Here is a 16,704-nt window from a genome sequence, read left to right as displayed (position 1 = left end):
GAATCCTATATAAAGTAACTTCGAGACGAAAAGGCGATTTACTTATGAAATTTATTTTCTTATATATAAATTATGCATTTCTCTGGGCAGACAGCCTTCACCTTATTGCACTAAGCACGTCTGTAATACAAGCTACAGGACAAGTCTCAACAAGAGGTTTGTATTTGATGTAGCACTTGTCTACCAGGCACTGTAGAGAGGAGGCGGAGCGAGGGTCCCTCGGGTGAAGAAGGGGGAGGGGCACCGTGATACCTCCTGACAGGCAGTTTCCTCCCAGGAAGGGGAACATGCAAAGCTTACACCTGGGTTCTGGGCCTGGGGAAGAGCTGGAAGGCTGAGAAGCCCAAAGCAATACTGCAGCTCGCCCCCTTTTCTGAGGGATGAGGGAAGGGGGACTCACCTTTTGCTCATTGTAACAAATCCCTCTGGCCTTAGCCAACACTTTGAGGAAACAACGGGATGGGATCATCAGAATTAGCAGCAATTAAGGACAGGCTATACAATGCCACAGTGTGGTTGGTGGGTGTCACCCAGGCTCTGGGACCTGAAAGCTGTGTAGCCTAGGGAGAGGTGCCACTCAAGACCCAGAGCTGGTTCTGGAAGTCTCTTAATCTAGTGGAGCTTCAAACTGCTTATGATGCTCAGATGTCCCCATGACAACACTAACTAGCCAAGTTCTGGTGTTGGATCTCCTGACCATTGGTCAAAGCTGTAATGAGACCGAGAACATAGGCAGAGTGATGGGCAGGAAGGGTAGAACCACAGTGGTGGTGGGCGGGGGTGGTGTGGGCAGTGACTGGAACATGATTAGGCCCTCCTTGTAGACGGAGGCTAGATTGAACAGGGAGTGGGCTAGAGGAGCTGCACGCCAGGGCCTGCCCGCACTCTGCCTCTGCACTACACTGAAGACAAGTTGCTCACACTCTAATGCACATTCTTGATCCAGGAACAGGGGCTTTGGGGGAAGCGGTGATTTGGTTTTGGGCAAGAGCATGTTAAGCCTTCATGAGGGCAGCCACCACAGCCTTGGCGTTGAGACTGCGTAGGTCACAGTAGGTCTGGCCAGTGCCCACAAACACGATGGGTTTGCTTGTGATGTAGGTCATAGAAATAGCAGCTCCCACCTGAAGAGGAAAAAGGGGTACCCAGTCAACTCAAGGACCCTTCTTTGTACCCAGAGTAACAGGAAGCTTTGAGCTAATGCAGCCTCAGCTACCTTGTGACAGAGCACCACCCCCTGCCCTCCCAGTCCCCCTATGTCCTGTGTCATTCATATTTACCTTGTCGTCAATGGTATCAAATTTGGTAAGGACAATGCCATCAATGAGCCGAGGGGTTTGAGCCATAGAATGGTCAGCCAAGGCTCTGTTGAACTTGACCTGGAAAGGAGAAACGGCATGTAAGTGTAAAATGCACCTTTCCACCTAAATCTGAGGCTGGAAAGAGAACCACGCCCTCACCAGCTGATCCACGGCCTCGTTGCCTACTAAGGCCTCGCCCACAAACAGCACCAAGTCAGGGGTGTTGACAGTAATGAGCTTGGCCAGGGCAGTCATCAGGGGGGCATTGTCTTGCATGCGACCAGCTGTGTCCACCAGCACGACATCAAAGCCCTGGTTCCGTGCTACAGAGAGAAAAGTGGTCAGCTCAGAACTCCTGGGTTGTCACACTTATTTCCAGCGTCCTCTCAGGAAGTCCTAGCCTGGCTATGTGAAAGGTCTGTTTCCTTTCTCGGGCTCTGGATCTGGTTACAAGGTAGTGAGAAAAAAATCTGTACTTGGCCCTCCGCGCATAGTCAGGAAAAGGATGGCAGTGCCACAAAGGTGACCAATTAGAGGTTTCTTGGGTTGGGCCATACCAGCTTCGGTTGCAACTACACCCATTACCCAAAGCGGAGCATGGCAAGTCACAAGCCCTGACTTGTTACTGAGCATAAGTTGGTAGTCGGGTGACCCTGATCCTCAGGGTATTTTAAAGGAGCCCAAGGAAAGGGGCCCAGACCAGCTCCCACACTTTCCGTGCACCGTACCAAAGGCAATAGCTTCCATGGCGATGCCGGCAGCATCTTTGCCGTAGCCCTTCTCAAACAACTGCACCATGGTGCGGCCACCGTGACTCTCCGGGGGGTGTAGGGCACTCAAGCGGCGTGTGTGTGTGCGCAGCTGCTCCACAGCCCCGGCACGAAATGTGTCACAGGCGGCGATGAGGACACTGAAGCCATTCTCTAGCAGCCAGAAGGAAATCTGCAAGAGGCAAAGCAGACTGTCACCTAGAACCACAGTTGCTGAGATAGTGAAGAAAGGTCAGACAGATGGGAACTGCACTGACCTTGGCAAGATTGGTGGACTTCCCCACTCCATTAACCCCACAGAAGGTGACCACGTAAGGGCGCTGATGACGCTGGGCATCCATGATGTCCCGGAGCATGTCCACACGACGCTGTGGCTGCAGGATCTGTACCAGGGACTCTTGCAGAGCTTGCTTTACTGTGGAAGTCACCGCTGAAAGGGAGGAGGCAGCACACCCATGAATCCCAAGGATGTACTCCAAGATCGCCCAACACCTTTCTGCGCTAAGGGAACTAGGATCTGGATGCTACTAGGATCCTGCCCCAGGAATCCACACATCTGCTACTGTCCGAATAAACACTTCCCAAGTATTAACTCATTTAAACCTCTTAGTAACTCTTAAAGTCTAAGTCATGTAATAGAGGTTTAGAGCTTCAGAGATTTGCCAAAAGTCACGGAGGCCAACGCACTGGTATGCATAATGCCTTGCGCACACTGGTTGAGGCCGATACTTACTGCTGAATGTCCCCATCACCTTCCCTTCCAACTTGTTGGCCACGGATTCACAGAGTTGGACTGCAATGTCTGCTGCGACATTCTTAGCTGAGGAGAGGGGAACGGTGTGTGAGTGTCAAGTCAGGTCACCAACTCTTACGGTATAGCTAGGAAAACTAGATGGTTCTACCCTCCACCATCCCTACCCCATAAACACAAGCCCGCCTGTTCCTAGAACTTACCAATGAGATGATCACGCATCTTGTCCAGCACAGATTCCATGTCTTCACGACTCAAGCTCTTGGAACCCACAAGGCCCTTCAGCATCCCAAACATGCCACCCAGAGTCCCCTTGGCAGCACTGCAGGCACAGGAGATTACGGGTACACACAAAGCCAGTGGGCAGGAGTCAAACCTCATCCGCTGTGGAGCCACACACACCCTGCACCCCCTGAAATTCCCTACCTAGGTTTGGTAGGGTTTTGAGCAGCCCCTTCATCATCGGAGCTGCTGCAGTCCAGATCCTGAAGCTGCCCCCCAGGCCCAGTCCCTCGAATCTGCAGGGTTTGGGGAAAGGAAGGAGAGAGGATTAGGAATTCTAAAGGTTCTGAAGGGGAAAAGCCCAGGATTCACCCTGTCTACACTGCTCAGTCTCTCGGATTTGGGGAGAGACTCACCTCCTCACTCAAAGAAATCCAAGGTACTGCCCCCTCCTCTCTACTTCCGATTTACTTATTTTTCTAAACTTTTATTTTAGAGGAAGAGAGAGGGATAGGAAAATGGAAACATCAATGAGTGAGGAACATCATCAATCGGCTGCCTCCTGCACACTCCCTATGGGGATCGAGCCTACAACCCAGGCACATGCCCTGACTGGGAATCAAACCGCTCAACCACTGAGCCACACCGGCCGGGCCCTCCCATTCCGTTAAATGGTAACCTTCACTCAGGCCCCCGATGGCTCTCACCAAGTTGATGTCCTCAGGCGGGGCAACCTCTGGGGCCCCATTGGTGGTAGGAGCGCTATAATCCAGGTCTTCCTTGTTAGCACAGCCACCCAGCGCCCACACTCGCGGCGCCTTTTTGCCCTTCTCCTTTGGAGCATCTGACTTCGTGGACTTGCTGAAAGGGTTACGGCACAGGGTTATGGTGGAGAAGCAGGAGAGGAAACATCCCTCCAAAATCCAGAGACAAAAACGCCCTTGCCCCCAACACAGCTAGATTATGGCAAAGGTCAGAATGCTCACCTGGACTTGTCTGCAGCCTTCCCATGTTTCTGAATGAACTCCTCTCGCTTCCTCCGGATCAGCTCCTCTTTGGAAAGTTCTACCCCATTGTCAGCCCCCACTGACTTTTCTGCAGGGGCCGTTTTGCTGGCAGTCAAGGGGACATCAAAACCTGTTAGGAGAAAACTCACTGGAGAAAAAGGACCAGATTCCAACAAAATAGACAATAGGGGGGAATTTCCTTAAACAAAAAACTAGGAGCAAACATTCTGGGGCTCACAAGGACTGGGAAGGACAGCGAGGGCGGGGGGCATTAGAGTGAGGGAGACGGGCAATGACAGAGGACGGGGGACCACTTCAGTACTTAGGGCCACGTTAACGTTTCATGCCCCATGTGTCCAAGGAGCGCACACCAACCTTCCTTCTTGGACCCCTTGTTTTTTTTATTCTTTGCTTTTTCCTTGGGCTTTTCACCCCGGGTCTCAATCATGGATCTCACAGGTTTCTTGGCCTTTTCAGAATCTTCAAATTTCTTCATGGTGGTTGGAGCCCGGACCTTACTGCTCTCCTCCGCTTCGCTAAAGCGAGAGAGAACGGCTCAGGTCCAGAGAAAGGGTCCTCACACCGAGGATCATTGAGGACGGGGCAGCACATCCGGAAGCATCTTCCAATGAACACTCGGCTGCCCCTGATCCGGCCTCGGGAAGGGAGGGAGCTCCGCAAGCCATGGAAATGGATTCTGGGGGCGGGGGAAGGCCTCTCACCGGAGGAGCCGCAGAAAGTCATTCTGGAAATCGAAAGTGCCATTCAACAGACTTAGAGCGCTTTGCTGTTGGATCTCCGTGCGGTACTTGTCCCGAAAGAGCCGGTGCACGTCATCTATCAACTTGTCGACATACGTCAGCGTTAGGATCTTCTGAAAACCAACCTGTTTCGGGGAAGAAGCAGAGCCAGCAGATCCACTTACAGGCCATCCCGGAGCGGAGGGACGCCAAGTCAGCCCGGGCCTCCAGATTGGCTAAGCCGCCTGGCAGGTGTCCCTGACCCGAGGGGCAGCCAAGCTCCCGGACTGAGCCCCAGAGTCTCTTCCCTCCCCCCCTCCCTCTCTGTCTTCTCATATAACACCATCTGCTGTGCACCGGGGTTCCCTTCTCTCAATAGTCAGGGCTGTGTTGAGAATGCACCGGGCCCTCCGAGATGCCACCACTCACCACAAACACCAGCTCAAACTGGTTGTCCAGTTTATACTTGAGCGTGAGGGCTTCATGGGTGAAGGAGTTGTTGCCGCCCCTTTCCTGGAAAGAGAGGATGTCTCCGAGTTCAGACTATTCCCCAGAAAACCCAGTCTCGGGCCCCTCAACGACCACCTTTGGGAAAGAACCGAGCATTCCCCCCAGTGTCAGAGCTGTCCCAGGACACGAGGATGCTGGGGCACCGCCCGTGACATCCCACCGGGGAGAAAAGGAGGTACCGTGGGGTGGGGGTGGGGGGAGAGTGAGACAGTGACACGACACCTGGGAGCCCGACGGAAGTAGTCGTCATAGAAACAGGTCTACTAGCAGGTGTACACTGTCTACAGACTTAAAGGTGTCTTTCCATCCCTCATCTCACCCATCCTTCGGAACAAGAGAAAACCAAGCTGCCAGGAGCGAACGGAGGGAACGATGGTTAGTCTGAAGAGGCGCCTAATCCAGCTGGGGTCCCCGAAAGCGCAGGGGGAGGGCGCGCCGCAAAGTTGCAGGACGGTCCGCCGCGGGCGGGAGAAAGAAGTGGAGCCCCGGCTACCGGCGAGCGGCCAGTCCCGGGGCGGACAGGGCGGGAGCGAGGCGCGGGGCCGGTCGAGGGAGACTATGGGTCGGATCGGGGGGTGGTGGGGGGGAACGAACCCGGAGTCCTGACCCCGCGGGGGCGGTACCTGCAGCAGCACGGAGCGAATCAACGCGTTGACGGGCCCGGTGCAGGAGTCGCTCACGCCCTGGAAGCACCAGAGCACGAGCCCGCCCTTCGAGAAAATGGTGAAGAAGTCGAGCATGGCGGCAGCGGGAAAGGAGCCCGGCCGGTGCCGGGAGCTGAGGCCACGATCGCCCCGACTTCCTGCTGCGCCAAGCGCGGGACACGTCACACCAGCGGCCCCGGAAACCAGCTCGGCCGCACTTCCGCTCAGAGCTCGGGGATCCCCACCCGCCCGCGCTGGAGGGCGCGCAGCGATGACGTAAGCAGCCTGGCCTGTGGCGGGGCTGGGCGGGGCTCTTGGGAGGTCACGAGGAGCCTGGAGGCCTATAGCGCGGGGAGGCGGGGCCCAAGGGGGCCGCTGGCCAATGGGTGAGCTCGTCTGAATGGCCGGCGGCGCGGAGCAATGACGTCTTGGGGGCGGTGCCAGGTTTGAGGGTCGCGCTCAGTGGCCGCGCTCGCCAGGACCATGTTTCGAGGGGCGCTATGGCTCTTGGCAGGTCGAGGCTGTGTGGGCCGGGGGCTAAGCACACGCAGTGGAGGCTCGACTCCGGGTAAAGTTGAGGACACCGGAGGGTGTCGTGGTTCCGGGGTACCCCCAGTCTCCGGCTGTGTGACCTTCAGGACTTTGGACCCCGGCTCAGGCGGGGAAGACAGTGGGTCAGCTGTGAGAAGGGGCTAAGCTTGCCCCCTGGAGCTTGTGAGGCCAGGACAGGTGTACGGGTCCCCGGGTTGCCCTTCTCGGGTGACAGATCGTAGACCTCAGCTCAACACCGGCATAGACCAGGCTGAGCCACGGCTGCACGACTGTGCACTAAGTCCTGCGCGCGTGCTGCATGCGGTGCTTAGTGCTGCGGCCCGTGCGAGAGGGAAGAAGAGGATTCACTATGTGTCCTGGGGGTGCCTGAAGTGCAGCCAGAGAGGGGAGGCTTTCTAGACCAGCGGTTCTCAACCCCTTTGGGTGTCGAACGACCCTTTCACAGGTCGCCTAAGACCATCGAAAAACACATCTATAATCACATATTGTTTTTGTGATTCATCACCATGCTTTAATTATGTTCAATTTGTAACCATGAAAATACATCCTACATATCAGATATTTACATGACGATTCATAACAGTAGCAACATAACAGTTATGAAGTAGCAACGAAAATAATTTTATGGTTGGGGGTCACCACAACATGAGGAACTGTATTAAAGGGTCGCGGCATTAGGAAGGTTGAGAACCACTGTTCTAGACCAAGACCGGGTCGTCTCCAGCTAGTGTCATGGTAGACCTACATGGAGCAGATGGCTACCGAGATAGGCCCTGAAGGATGGTTACTGGTTCTGGGAAGGTGTGTGTTCCAGGTGCTGGAAAACTGGGCAAAGGTTAGGAGGAGAAAAATATTATTCCCGTGCAAGGAACTAGCCAAAGCCATCTAAACAGTTTGAGTACTAATAGGGAATGTGTGGGAAGGGAAGCCCAGATCAAAGAAAGATTCTAATGCCGCTGAACGTTGTATTGGAAACAGTGAGAAGACTTGGAGATTTGTGGGTTAGGTGTTCATGACAAAGGGTTCATTTACTCAAGATATTTATTGAGCACTTAGGATGTGCCAGGTACTCTGCTAGGCTGGAGATTGGGTGGTGAAGAAGGTACACATAGCACAATATGAAGCTATCTCTAATAAACTCAAAGTTGCAAATGTGTTGCGTGCTGCATAAGAGGTTCACAGGGCTGTGAGATAATGTGGCAGGAGAATTCAACATAGTCTAGGGCGGCGGTCGCCAACCTTTCGGACCTCACGGACCACCAGTGGTCCACGGACCATCGGTTGGCGACAGCTCGCTGGTCTAGGGGGTCAGAAAAGGCTTCCCTGAGAATATGTTAACTGAGCTGAGACCTAAGGGGAGCAGAGTTAACTCGGCAAAGTGGACCCAGAGTTTCAAAACAGAGAGAGCACTTGTGTAGGTTCCCTGTGATGGGAGGAAGTAAGGTGTCATCAAGGAAGCGGGCTGGTAGTGCGGGGAGAGGAGAAGGACAAGGCGAGCAGGAGCCAGATTGTGCGTTGTCTCCCTGGGGATGTTTATGGATTCTGGACTTTTATCCTTAGAGCAATGGAAAGCCATTGGAGGGTTTTAAGCAAGAGGGGGTGTGATTCAATTCGTGTTCAGACAAGGTCAGTCAGGCTACGATGTAGAAAAGAACTGGGGGAGGGTGACAAGAGGGGAATTAGTGGAAACAGGAGGCCTTTGCATTAGTCTAAGTGAGAGATGGTGGTGGTTCAGTCTAGGGCAATGGTGGCAGAGATAGAAAAAAAAGGGGACAGATTGGGGAGATGTTTAGGAGGCAAAGTCATCGGAACTTTGTAACATATAGAACATGAATTTAAGTCTGCTGGTGGTGACGGATATGCAGGGTAAGGTGCCACTCAGAGGTGCCATGCTTCAGTGGTTGCAGCTTGGAGTGTGCTCTTGGTCCAGGAGCCTGGGACATCCAAGTGGCGATGATAACGCAGTTGAGTATATGAGCCTCAGGCTCACCAGAAAGATAGGTGTGCACAGGAGACATATACGTGTAAGTCACCTATCCTAGGGAGAGAGTATAGCCTGTTTATCTTAGGAGGTGGAATCTGGAGCAGGGCATGATGCATGAAAAGGAAGAGAGGCTGATGGCACGCAGAACCTATAGCAAGGCTGTGGCATACTGCTGGCTGCACGTGGACCTTACGGGAGGGGCTGACGGTGGGGACTGCCAACTCAGTGTCAAGTTAGCCCACCTTTTCCTGTGCCCATCTCCCAACCCCCTACCACCTGCAAAGGAAATGAATGGCTCTCTGTGACCATAACTGCCTCCCACAGACTGGACTGAAAAGGTGTCTGAAATTAAGAAGAAGATCCAGTCGGCTCTTCCTGGAGGGGCCTGGGATCCACTGTATGACACCAGCCACCTGCCCCCTGAACACTCGGATGTCGTGATTGTGGGGGGTGGGGTGCTTGGCCTGTCCGTGGCCTATTGGCTGAAGAGGTTGGAGAAGCCCCGAGGTGCCATCAGGGTGCTGGTGGTGGATCGGGACCACACGGTGAGGTCTGGGGTAGGGCAGAGTCATGAGTGGGGCTTGGACTCGGATTTTACTAAGGACTCTCGGGAGTCTGCAGGGCGGGGACTGAGCTTTGGACCTTGTGGAGAATTAGTCCCAGGTTCATCCTCCTTCCAGCTAGGGGCCTTGGCAATAGGTTTTTGCCTTTGAAAGCGCATTTCAGTGTCGCATCCTTTGAGATCTCACAGGTCTGGCCACGAGAGCCTGTGTTCAAGTTATAATTAGTACAACTATCTCAGCCCCCTTTTTAGGTTCCATCACGCCTCAGGTTTTACACTTAGGTGTTCCTGTTACCACTGCCAGCCAGCCACGAATCTTTTTTTTTTTTTTTAAATATATTTTTATTGATTTCAGAGAGGAAGGGAGAGAGGAACATCAATGAGAGAGAATCACTCATCGGCTGCCTCCTGCTCGCCCCCCACTGAGGGTTGAGCCCGCAACCTGGGCATGTGCCCTTGACCAGAATCGAACCCGGGACCTTTCAGTCGGCAGGCCAACGCTCTATCCACTGAGCCAACCCAGCGAGGTTCCAGCACGAATCTTGCTGCTTTGGCCGTATCCCAATTAGAAGATCAAAAGTCCTGCCCATGGACTTCCAGGCCATTTTGTACGACTGTGCCCGGGCCTTGGTTGATGACTGACTCTGTTTGCTGTGCACATCTGCTAATGAGGACTTGACCATTGTCCTCTCTGGGCTGCTGGGTGACTTGCATATGGGTTTATCCATGCAGCTCTTCTTAGATCCTAAACCTGCAAGAAGAACTCCCCTTTAACTTAAGGTTCATGGCTCACAGAACCCATGACAGTCTCTGCTCCTGTGTAGCAGGGCGCTGCTCCACCTCAGCCTCCCTTGTCTTCCCACAGTATTCCCGGGCCTCTACCGGGCTTTCCGTGGGCGGGATCCGCCAGCAGTTCTCGCTGCCTGAGAACATCCAGCTCTCCCTCTTTTCAGTGGACTTTCTACGGAACATCAATGTACGTGCAGTGAGATTTGGGGGTTGGGGTGGTGTCCCCTCCTTTAGCCCAGAGAGAGGAGGGCAAACAAGAAGCAGGAGCAGTCGGGCAAGTAGGAATCGGAGCCCTGGTTTTCTTCCCAGTGTGGTGCCTAGAGGAGGCTTATGTCTGGGTGAGGACCCTGAGCCCCGAGGTTGTAAGTGAGGAGCCAGGAGCGCTCTCCATCCCTTCTCTAAACCAGCTTCTCTGAGGAGCTTTCTTTGCACATAGGAGTACCTGGCGGTAGTCGATGACCCTCCCCTGGACGTCCAGTTCAACCCCTCAGGGTACCTTTTGCTGGCCTCAGAAAAGGGCGCTGCAATCATGGAGAACAACGTGAAAGTGCAGAGGTGGGTGCCGGGCACGGCCTCGGAGTCGCCTCGCAGCCACGTGCAGGCAGTAAGCCCTAAGCCAAATCCAGGCTGGGACGACGGAGCTGATGAGTCAGGCCCGCCGCCCCTTGGGAACTCAGTTGGGAAAGGCAGGCACATGCAGAACTTCAAGGCCCTGTGCTAGGGCTGTGATACAGATGCGGACAAAGTGCTGCTGGTGGGCCCTGCATTGCCAGATAAGAACCACCTAGGACACACCCCAGACCTGATAAATCAGAGTCTCTAGGGAGGGGCCCAGGAATCTGCAGGCATTTCCTGTAAGAGCCAGATAGTAAGTATTTTAGGCTTTGCTGGCCATACAGTCTCTATTGCCATCACTCAACTTGCAATCGAAGCACAAAAGCAGCGCTAAAAAAAAACACACGCATGAGTGTGGCTCATGTACAGAAATAACCCGCAGGCCGGATATGGCAGCCCTGCCCTCTGTGATAACCATGGTCAGTCAAGAGCAGGAATCGGCAACAGACAGGTCTCCAAGTCTCACACGTGACATCAGGTAATGTCCTAACTGCTTCACAGATAATAGCTCAATTTGATCAGAACATCCCTATTTTACATGTGGGGAAATCGAAGTGGTGGCTGGGAGTGAAACCAGGCATTCTGGCTTAGGGGTGTGTTCTTTGAGCACCGTGTTGCAGCCTTTGGGTGCTCAAGGAACAGAATCCCAGAGGAGGTGGCTGTGCTAGTGGGTGCGATTGTCCCAGGAGGTGGGCAGGAGGCTGTCCCAGGTAGAGCGGAGGGAACAGCGACTCACCCTGTTGTGAAAGGACATGAAGTAGTTAGAGGATGACGGGATTCAGGCTGTGCAGCCAACGGACACTAGGGTGTGGGAAAGGAAGAAGGGGTCAGATGCTGGAGAGCCGAGGAGGCTTGTCCCCCATCCATTCAGCAAGGACAGAGAAGGGGCATGAATGAGGCCGAATCCCCGCTTGTGAAGCTGGGTCCGTCCTGCTCCCTCTGCACGCTCATCCTCACTCACACACACACACAGGCACACGTGTTTCTCTCAGGCAGGAAGGAGCCAAAGTGTGTCTGATGTCCCCGGAGCAGCTGCAGAACAAGTTTCCCTGGATTAACACGGACGGAGTGGCCTTGGCGTCTTACGGTGAGGCGTGTTCCCAGAGGGCATCGGGCTGTGGGCACCTCGGGTGGGAAGCCCCAGCACCCTGCAGCCGCGTCACTGAGCAGCGCCTCCCTCTGGCCAGCAGGCCCCCCCCACCCCAGGCCATGCCAGCTCTGTTCTTCCGCAGGATTTGACTCGGTGCAGTGGGTCAGCTTGACTTTCCCCAGCGTATGAGCCCAAAGAAGAGTAGGGGGGTGCAGGAAACAAAAGGAGAGGAGGGCTCTCGTCCCTCTTCATCCTCCTCTTTTTCCCTCACAGGGTTGGAGGGTGAAGGTTGGTTTGACCCCTGGTGTCTGCTCCAGGGGCTTCGGCGAAAGATCCAGTCCCTGGGGGTCTTTTTCTGCCAGGGAGAGGTGACACGTGAGTCTGCCCCCCTTGCCCACTGCTCATATCCTTTGCCATCCAGGGCGCAGGCCTAGACTGTGTCTTTTTTTTTTTTTTAATTGTTTTATTGCTTAAAGTATTACAAAGAGTATTACATATGTCTCCTTTTTTTTTCCCCGCCCTTGACAATCCCCTGGCCTCCCCTACCCCCCAGTGTCTTATGTCCATTGGTTATGCTTATATGCATGCATACAAGTCCTTCGGTTGATCTCTAACCGCCCCCTCCTGCCCCCGAGCCCTCCCCGGCCTTCCCGATGTAGTTTGATAGAGCCTAGACCAGCCGTGAGCAAACTACGGCCAGTTTGAAATGAATAAAACTAAAAAAAAAAAAAAGACCGTACCCTTTTATGTAATGATGTTTACTTTGAATTTATATTAGTTCACACAAACACTCCATCCATGCTTTTGTTCCGGCCCTCCGGTCCAGTTTAAGAACCCATTGTGGCCCTAGAGTCAAAAAGTTTGCCCACCCCTGGCCTAGACCATGTCTTATCTTCACTCACAAGGGTTGGTGGGGGAAGGGGCTTCTCCCCTGAGGGCTGGCCCTGGGCATCCTGACTCCAGCTGCTGACTAGGCTGTTTCCGCCTCGTGATTGGCTAGAACAGTGATGGCCAACCTTTTGAGCTCGGCGTGTCAGCATTTTGAAAAACCCTAACTTAACTCTGGTGCCGTGTCACATATAGAAATTTTTTGATCTTTGCAACCATAGTAAAACAAAGACTTATATTTTTGATATTTATTTTATATATTTAAATGCCATTTAACAAAAATCAACCAAAAAAATGAGTTCGCGTGTCACCTCTGACACGTGTGTCATAGATTCGCCATCACTGGGCTAGAAGGTTTCAGTGCTCTCCTGCCCTGAGTGCGGCCAAGTTCATCCCCGTTACCCTGTTGGCTGCAGGGTCTGGGAAAGCGTCCAGCCTTCCAGTTCCTTTCCCTAGGACACCGGGACCCCCCATCTCCTTCCTCTCCAAGGCCTCGAGGGCTTCTTTCATTTTCTTTCTCCTGCAGGTTTCAGCACATCATCTAGCCGCATGCAGACCAGCGGTGGGAAAGAGATGACTTTGAAGAGGATCCATGAAGTCCATGTAAGTTCCCAGCCTGCGTAACTTCCTCACCAGTGCGGAGGGAGGGAGGAGAACAGTAATGGCTGTCACTTGGAACTTCTACCCACTTCCAGGAAGAAAATTTCCTCTCATGGTGGCCAGCGTATGGGCCAGGCCCTGCCTCCCTCCCCCTCTGTGCCTGCAGGTGAAGATGGACCACAGCCTGGAATACCAGCCTGTGGAATGTGCGCTCGTGATCAATGCCGCCGGGGCCTGGTCTGGGCAAGTAGCAGAGCTGGCTGGTATTGGGAAGGGGCCACCTGGCACCCTGGAGGGCACCAAGCTACCTGTGGAGCCGAGGAAAAGGTGACTTCCCCCAGGGCAGCTGAGGAGGTTGGTGAGAGGAGGAGAGAAACAATATAAAAGGTTATTAAACCTGGCCAGCGTGGTTCAGTGGTTGAGTGTCAACCTATGAACCAGGAGGTCACGGTTCGATTCCTGATCAGGGCACATGCCCGGGTTTCGGGTTCGATCCCCAGGGTGGGGTGTGTAGGAGGCAGCCTGTCAATGATTCTCTCATTGATGTTTCCATCTCTTTCCCTCCCCCTCCCTCTCTGAAGTCAATAAAAATAAATTTTAAAAAAAGAAAAAACGGTTGTTCAGTGGGAGGAGGGAAGAGTTGCTATTCCCGCCACTTCCTAACCCACCTGGTTATATGGCAGGTACGTGTACTTCTGGCACTGCCCCGAGGGACCAGGCCTGGAGACTCCGTTCATGGCAGACACCAGTGGAGCCTATTTCCGCCGGGAAGGATTAGGCCACAACTACTTGGGTGGCTGCAGCCCCACCGAGGTGAGCTAAATGGGGTCGGTGCTTGGGAGGGGATAGCCCGGTGGTCATTAAAGCGTCAGGCTCTGGGGAGGGCCAGTGCTGTTACTGATGTGGCAGCGCTTTCAGGTTTCGATTGGGATCTCGTCCCCATCCCCCACCCACCTAGGGGGTTGACTAAAGAGGTCAGTGAGCTCTGGCTCTGTCCTTGTGTCCCCACCTCTCACCCCAGGAGGAGGAACCAGACCCGGGGAACCTGGAAGTGGACCATGATTTCTTCCAGGACAAGGTGTGGCCCCATTTGGCCCACCGAGTACCAGCTTTTCAGAGCCTGAAGGTAACTGGGAGACATGACATTGGAGCATCTCGGGCCCATCTGTCTACCTCACAACTGCTAAGGGCTCTGCGGGTCTAAGGACCCATGCTGTCAACCCCTTTGGCAGTGGTGGAGGGTGCTGAGGCCTGACCAGGTGGCGGGTGGCTGCCCTGGCGGCCTTCCAGAGAACCCCAACGTCTTGTGCACCTGCAGGTTCGGAGCGCTTGGGCCGGCTATTACGACTACAACACCTTTGACCAGAACGGCGTGGTGGGCCCCCACCCCCTGGTCGTCAACATGTACTTTGCCACAGGCTTCAGTGGCCATGGGCTCCAGCAGGCCCCCGCCGTGGGCCGAGCTGTGGCCGAGATGGTGCTAAAGGGCCAGTTCCAGACCATCGACCTGAGCTCCCTCCTCTTCAGCCGCTTTTACTTGGGAGAGAAGGTCGAAGAGCGCAACATCATTTGAGCCTGTAAGCTCTTCGCTGGCCCCACTTCCCCATCTGTCACCCCTGGTCACATCCTGGCCCATGTTCACGTCCTCCTCCCCAGCATCATGCCAAGAGCTCCTCCATCCTCCTCTCACTCAGGTGATTCTGTCCCCATGTGGCTGGGCAGGTGGGCAGGCTGCAGGCTCTGAGGTTCTGCGCCTGAGGCCCAGGCTGACAGAATGAGGGAGCAGGACCCTGGGACTGATCCCTGGCCCAGGCTGATGCTGCCCACCAAGGCGATCCAGCTGGACAGCACGCCTCAGTGGTCCTGAGCACCAGGCCCAGGGCTGGCTCCCTCCTGGCACCAACCAGAAAGATCACCACTTCCCCTCTTCGCAGAGCCCAGGCAGGGAGCATTCCGGTGCAGCTGGCCCCAATTTATTATCAATCAATAAATGTGATGAACTCCTTCCTGTCAGTTTTCTGTCCCTTCCTCTCTTTACCCCATGGCAGGTGCCTTTGAAGTGCCCGCTAGCCTTTGACCACAGGTTGGAAGAAGCACAGCCTCCCCGTCTTCCCAGGAGTGTTCTTTTTTTAAAATCCTCACCCGAGGATATTTTCCCATTGCTTTTTAGACATAGTGGAAGAGAGAGAAAGACAGACAGAAATATCAATGTGAGAGAAACACATCAATTGGTTGCCTCCTGCACACACCCGGACCAGGGCCCTGAGGGGGAGGAGCCTGCAATCGAGGTATGTGCCGGTGACCAGAATCAAACCGGAATGCTTCAATTCGCAGGCCGATGCTCTAGCCCAGGGGTGGGCAAACTTTTTGACTCGAGAGCCACAATGGGTTCTTAAACTGGACCGGAGGGCCGGAACAAAAGCATGGATGGAGTGTTTGTGTGAACTAATATAAATTCAAAGTAAGCATCATTACATAAAAGGGTACGGTCTTTTTTTTTTTTTTTTTTAGTTTTATTCATTTCAAACGGGCCAGATCCAGCCCGCGGGCTGTAGTTTGCCCACGGCTGCTCTAGCCACTGAGCCAAACCAGCTAGGGCCCCAGGAGCATTCTTAAATCCTCCTTGGCAAGCTAGTGCCTCCTTTTCCCACCTTCCTGCAGGGGTGTGGTTGTAGAGGGAAGGGACGTGTTCATTCCTCTGCGGTATTTATTCCGCTCCAACTGTTGGCTGGGTCTAGGGCAGTGATGGTGAACCTATGACACGCGTGTCAGAGGTGACACGTGAACTCATTTTTTTGGTTGATTTTTCTTTGTTAAATGGCATTTAAATATATAAAATAAATATCAAAAATATGTCTTTGTTTTACTATGGTTGCAAAGATCAAAAAATTTCTATATGTGACACGGCACCAGAGTTAAGTTAGGGTTTTTCAGAATGCTGACACGCCGAGCTCAAAAGGTTCACCATCACTGGTCTAGGGCTACCTATTTGAGATACACCAGCAGGCAAACCTAAAAGTTGAGCAGCTTCACAAAGTGAATGCAGGGGGGAGTGGGAAGGGGGTTGGTTCCAGGCTGATGGAAAACCATATACAGAGGCCTGGGCCCAAGAATTAGCAAGATTCCAGGGCTAGCTGGATCATGATTTGTCCTAACAGGATCATGGGGTAAAAGAAGAGATGCGTCTGGGCCTGGGGCTGAGGAGCCGTGCTGCGGAGCTCTGTCATTCTGTGGGCAGGGGACACTGCAGGGTTTTCAACAGGGAAACCACATGATCCGATTTTCCTTTTAGAAAAAGCATCCTGCCCACCCTGATGTCAAAGCAAGAGGCCAGGTGGAAGGCTGCTATTACAGCCCACACCCCAGGAGCAGCTATGGTCCATCCACGAAGCTACAGTAGCAACAAGAAATTGGGTCAAGTAAGGCTCCCTTCTCTGCACTGGACAGCTGGGTGGATGTCATGCCTTTCATGGAGATGAGGAAGGCCAGGGAGGAGTTGCAAGGGGCAAAAAGTTAGGGGCCTGTAGGACACCTGTAGAGATGTCCGTCAGGGTTGAATGTATTGTGGCCTCAGCTGGTCTGGGCTGAGGTAGAGATGTGGACCCCATGGGAGAGGATGGTATCAGCACAGGATGTGAGAAAAGTAGGGGACCAAGGGTTGAGCCACAGAAGAGGCCGC

General features: G+C 53.8%; 2 protein-coding genes across 7 annotated transcripts; one reads left to right on the top strand and one right to left on the bottom strand.

Moving 5' to 3' along the window:
- Positions 1–32: 32 nt before the first annotated feature.
- Positions 33–6,163, bottom strand: SRPRA (SRP receptor subunit alpha). The gene is made up of 14 exons (XM_036354250.1): positions 5,925–6,163; positions 5,221–5,304; positions 4,774–4,937; positions 4,427–4,587; positions 4,031–4,181; positions 3,752–3,905; positions 3,249–3,340; positions 3,026–3,144; positions 2,805–2,891; positions 2,329–2,501; positions 2,030–2,243; positions 1,461–1,624; positions 1,281–1,379; positions 33–1,124 (listed from the first exon to the last, which is right to left on the bottom strand). Exons 1-14 carry the CDS (start codon positions 6,039–6,041, stop codon positions 996–998), a joined length of 1,908 nt encoding a protein of 635 aa, XP_036210143.1. The 5' UTR covers positions 6,042–6,163; the 3' UTR covers positions 33–995.
- A 210-nt stretch (positions 6,164–6,373) lies between these two features.
- Positions 6,374–15,035, top strand: FOXRED1 (FAD dependent oxidoreductase domain containing 1). 6 transcript variants are annotated; one of them, XM_036354252.1, is made up of 13 exons: positions 6,374–6,513; positions 8,806–9,026; positions 9,909–10,019; positions 10,269–10,387; positions 10,830–10,925; positions 11,440–11,534; positions 11,811–11,912; positions 12,952–13,028; positions 13,192–13,352; positions 13,709–13,838; positions 14,047–14,151; positions 14,344–14,602; positions 14,720–15,035. In XM_036354252.1, exons 1-12 carry the CDS (start codon positions 6,429–6,431, stop codon positions 14,596–14,598), a joined length of 1,557 nt encoding a protein of 518 aa, XP_036210145.1. In that variant the 5' UTR covers positions 6,374–6,428; the 3' UTR covers positions 14,599–14,602; positions 14,720–15,035. The 6 variants fall into 6 exon arrangements, with proteins under 6 accessions (XP_036210145.1, XP_036210144.1, XP_036210146.1 ...); XM_036354251.1 differs by having other exon boundaries at positions 14,344–15,035; XM_036354253.1 differs by lacking the exon at positions 10,830–10,925 and having other exon boundaries at positions 14,344–15,035.
- Positions 15,036–16,704: the final 1,669 nt, after the last annotated feature.

Source organism: Myotis myotis, unplaced genomic scaffold, assembly GCF_014108235.1.
Source record: "Myotis myotis isolate mMyoMyo1 unplaced genomic scaffold, mMyoMyo1.p scaffold_m19_p_20, whole genome shotgun sequence".
Lineage (NCBI taxonomy): Eukaryota > Metazoa > Chordata > Mammalia > Chiroptera > Vespertilionidae > Myotis > Myotis myotis.
Note: the sequence above shows the minus strand (reverse complement) of the source record. Positions and strands in the feature narration are given on the sequence as shown.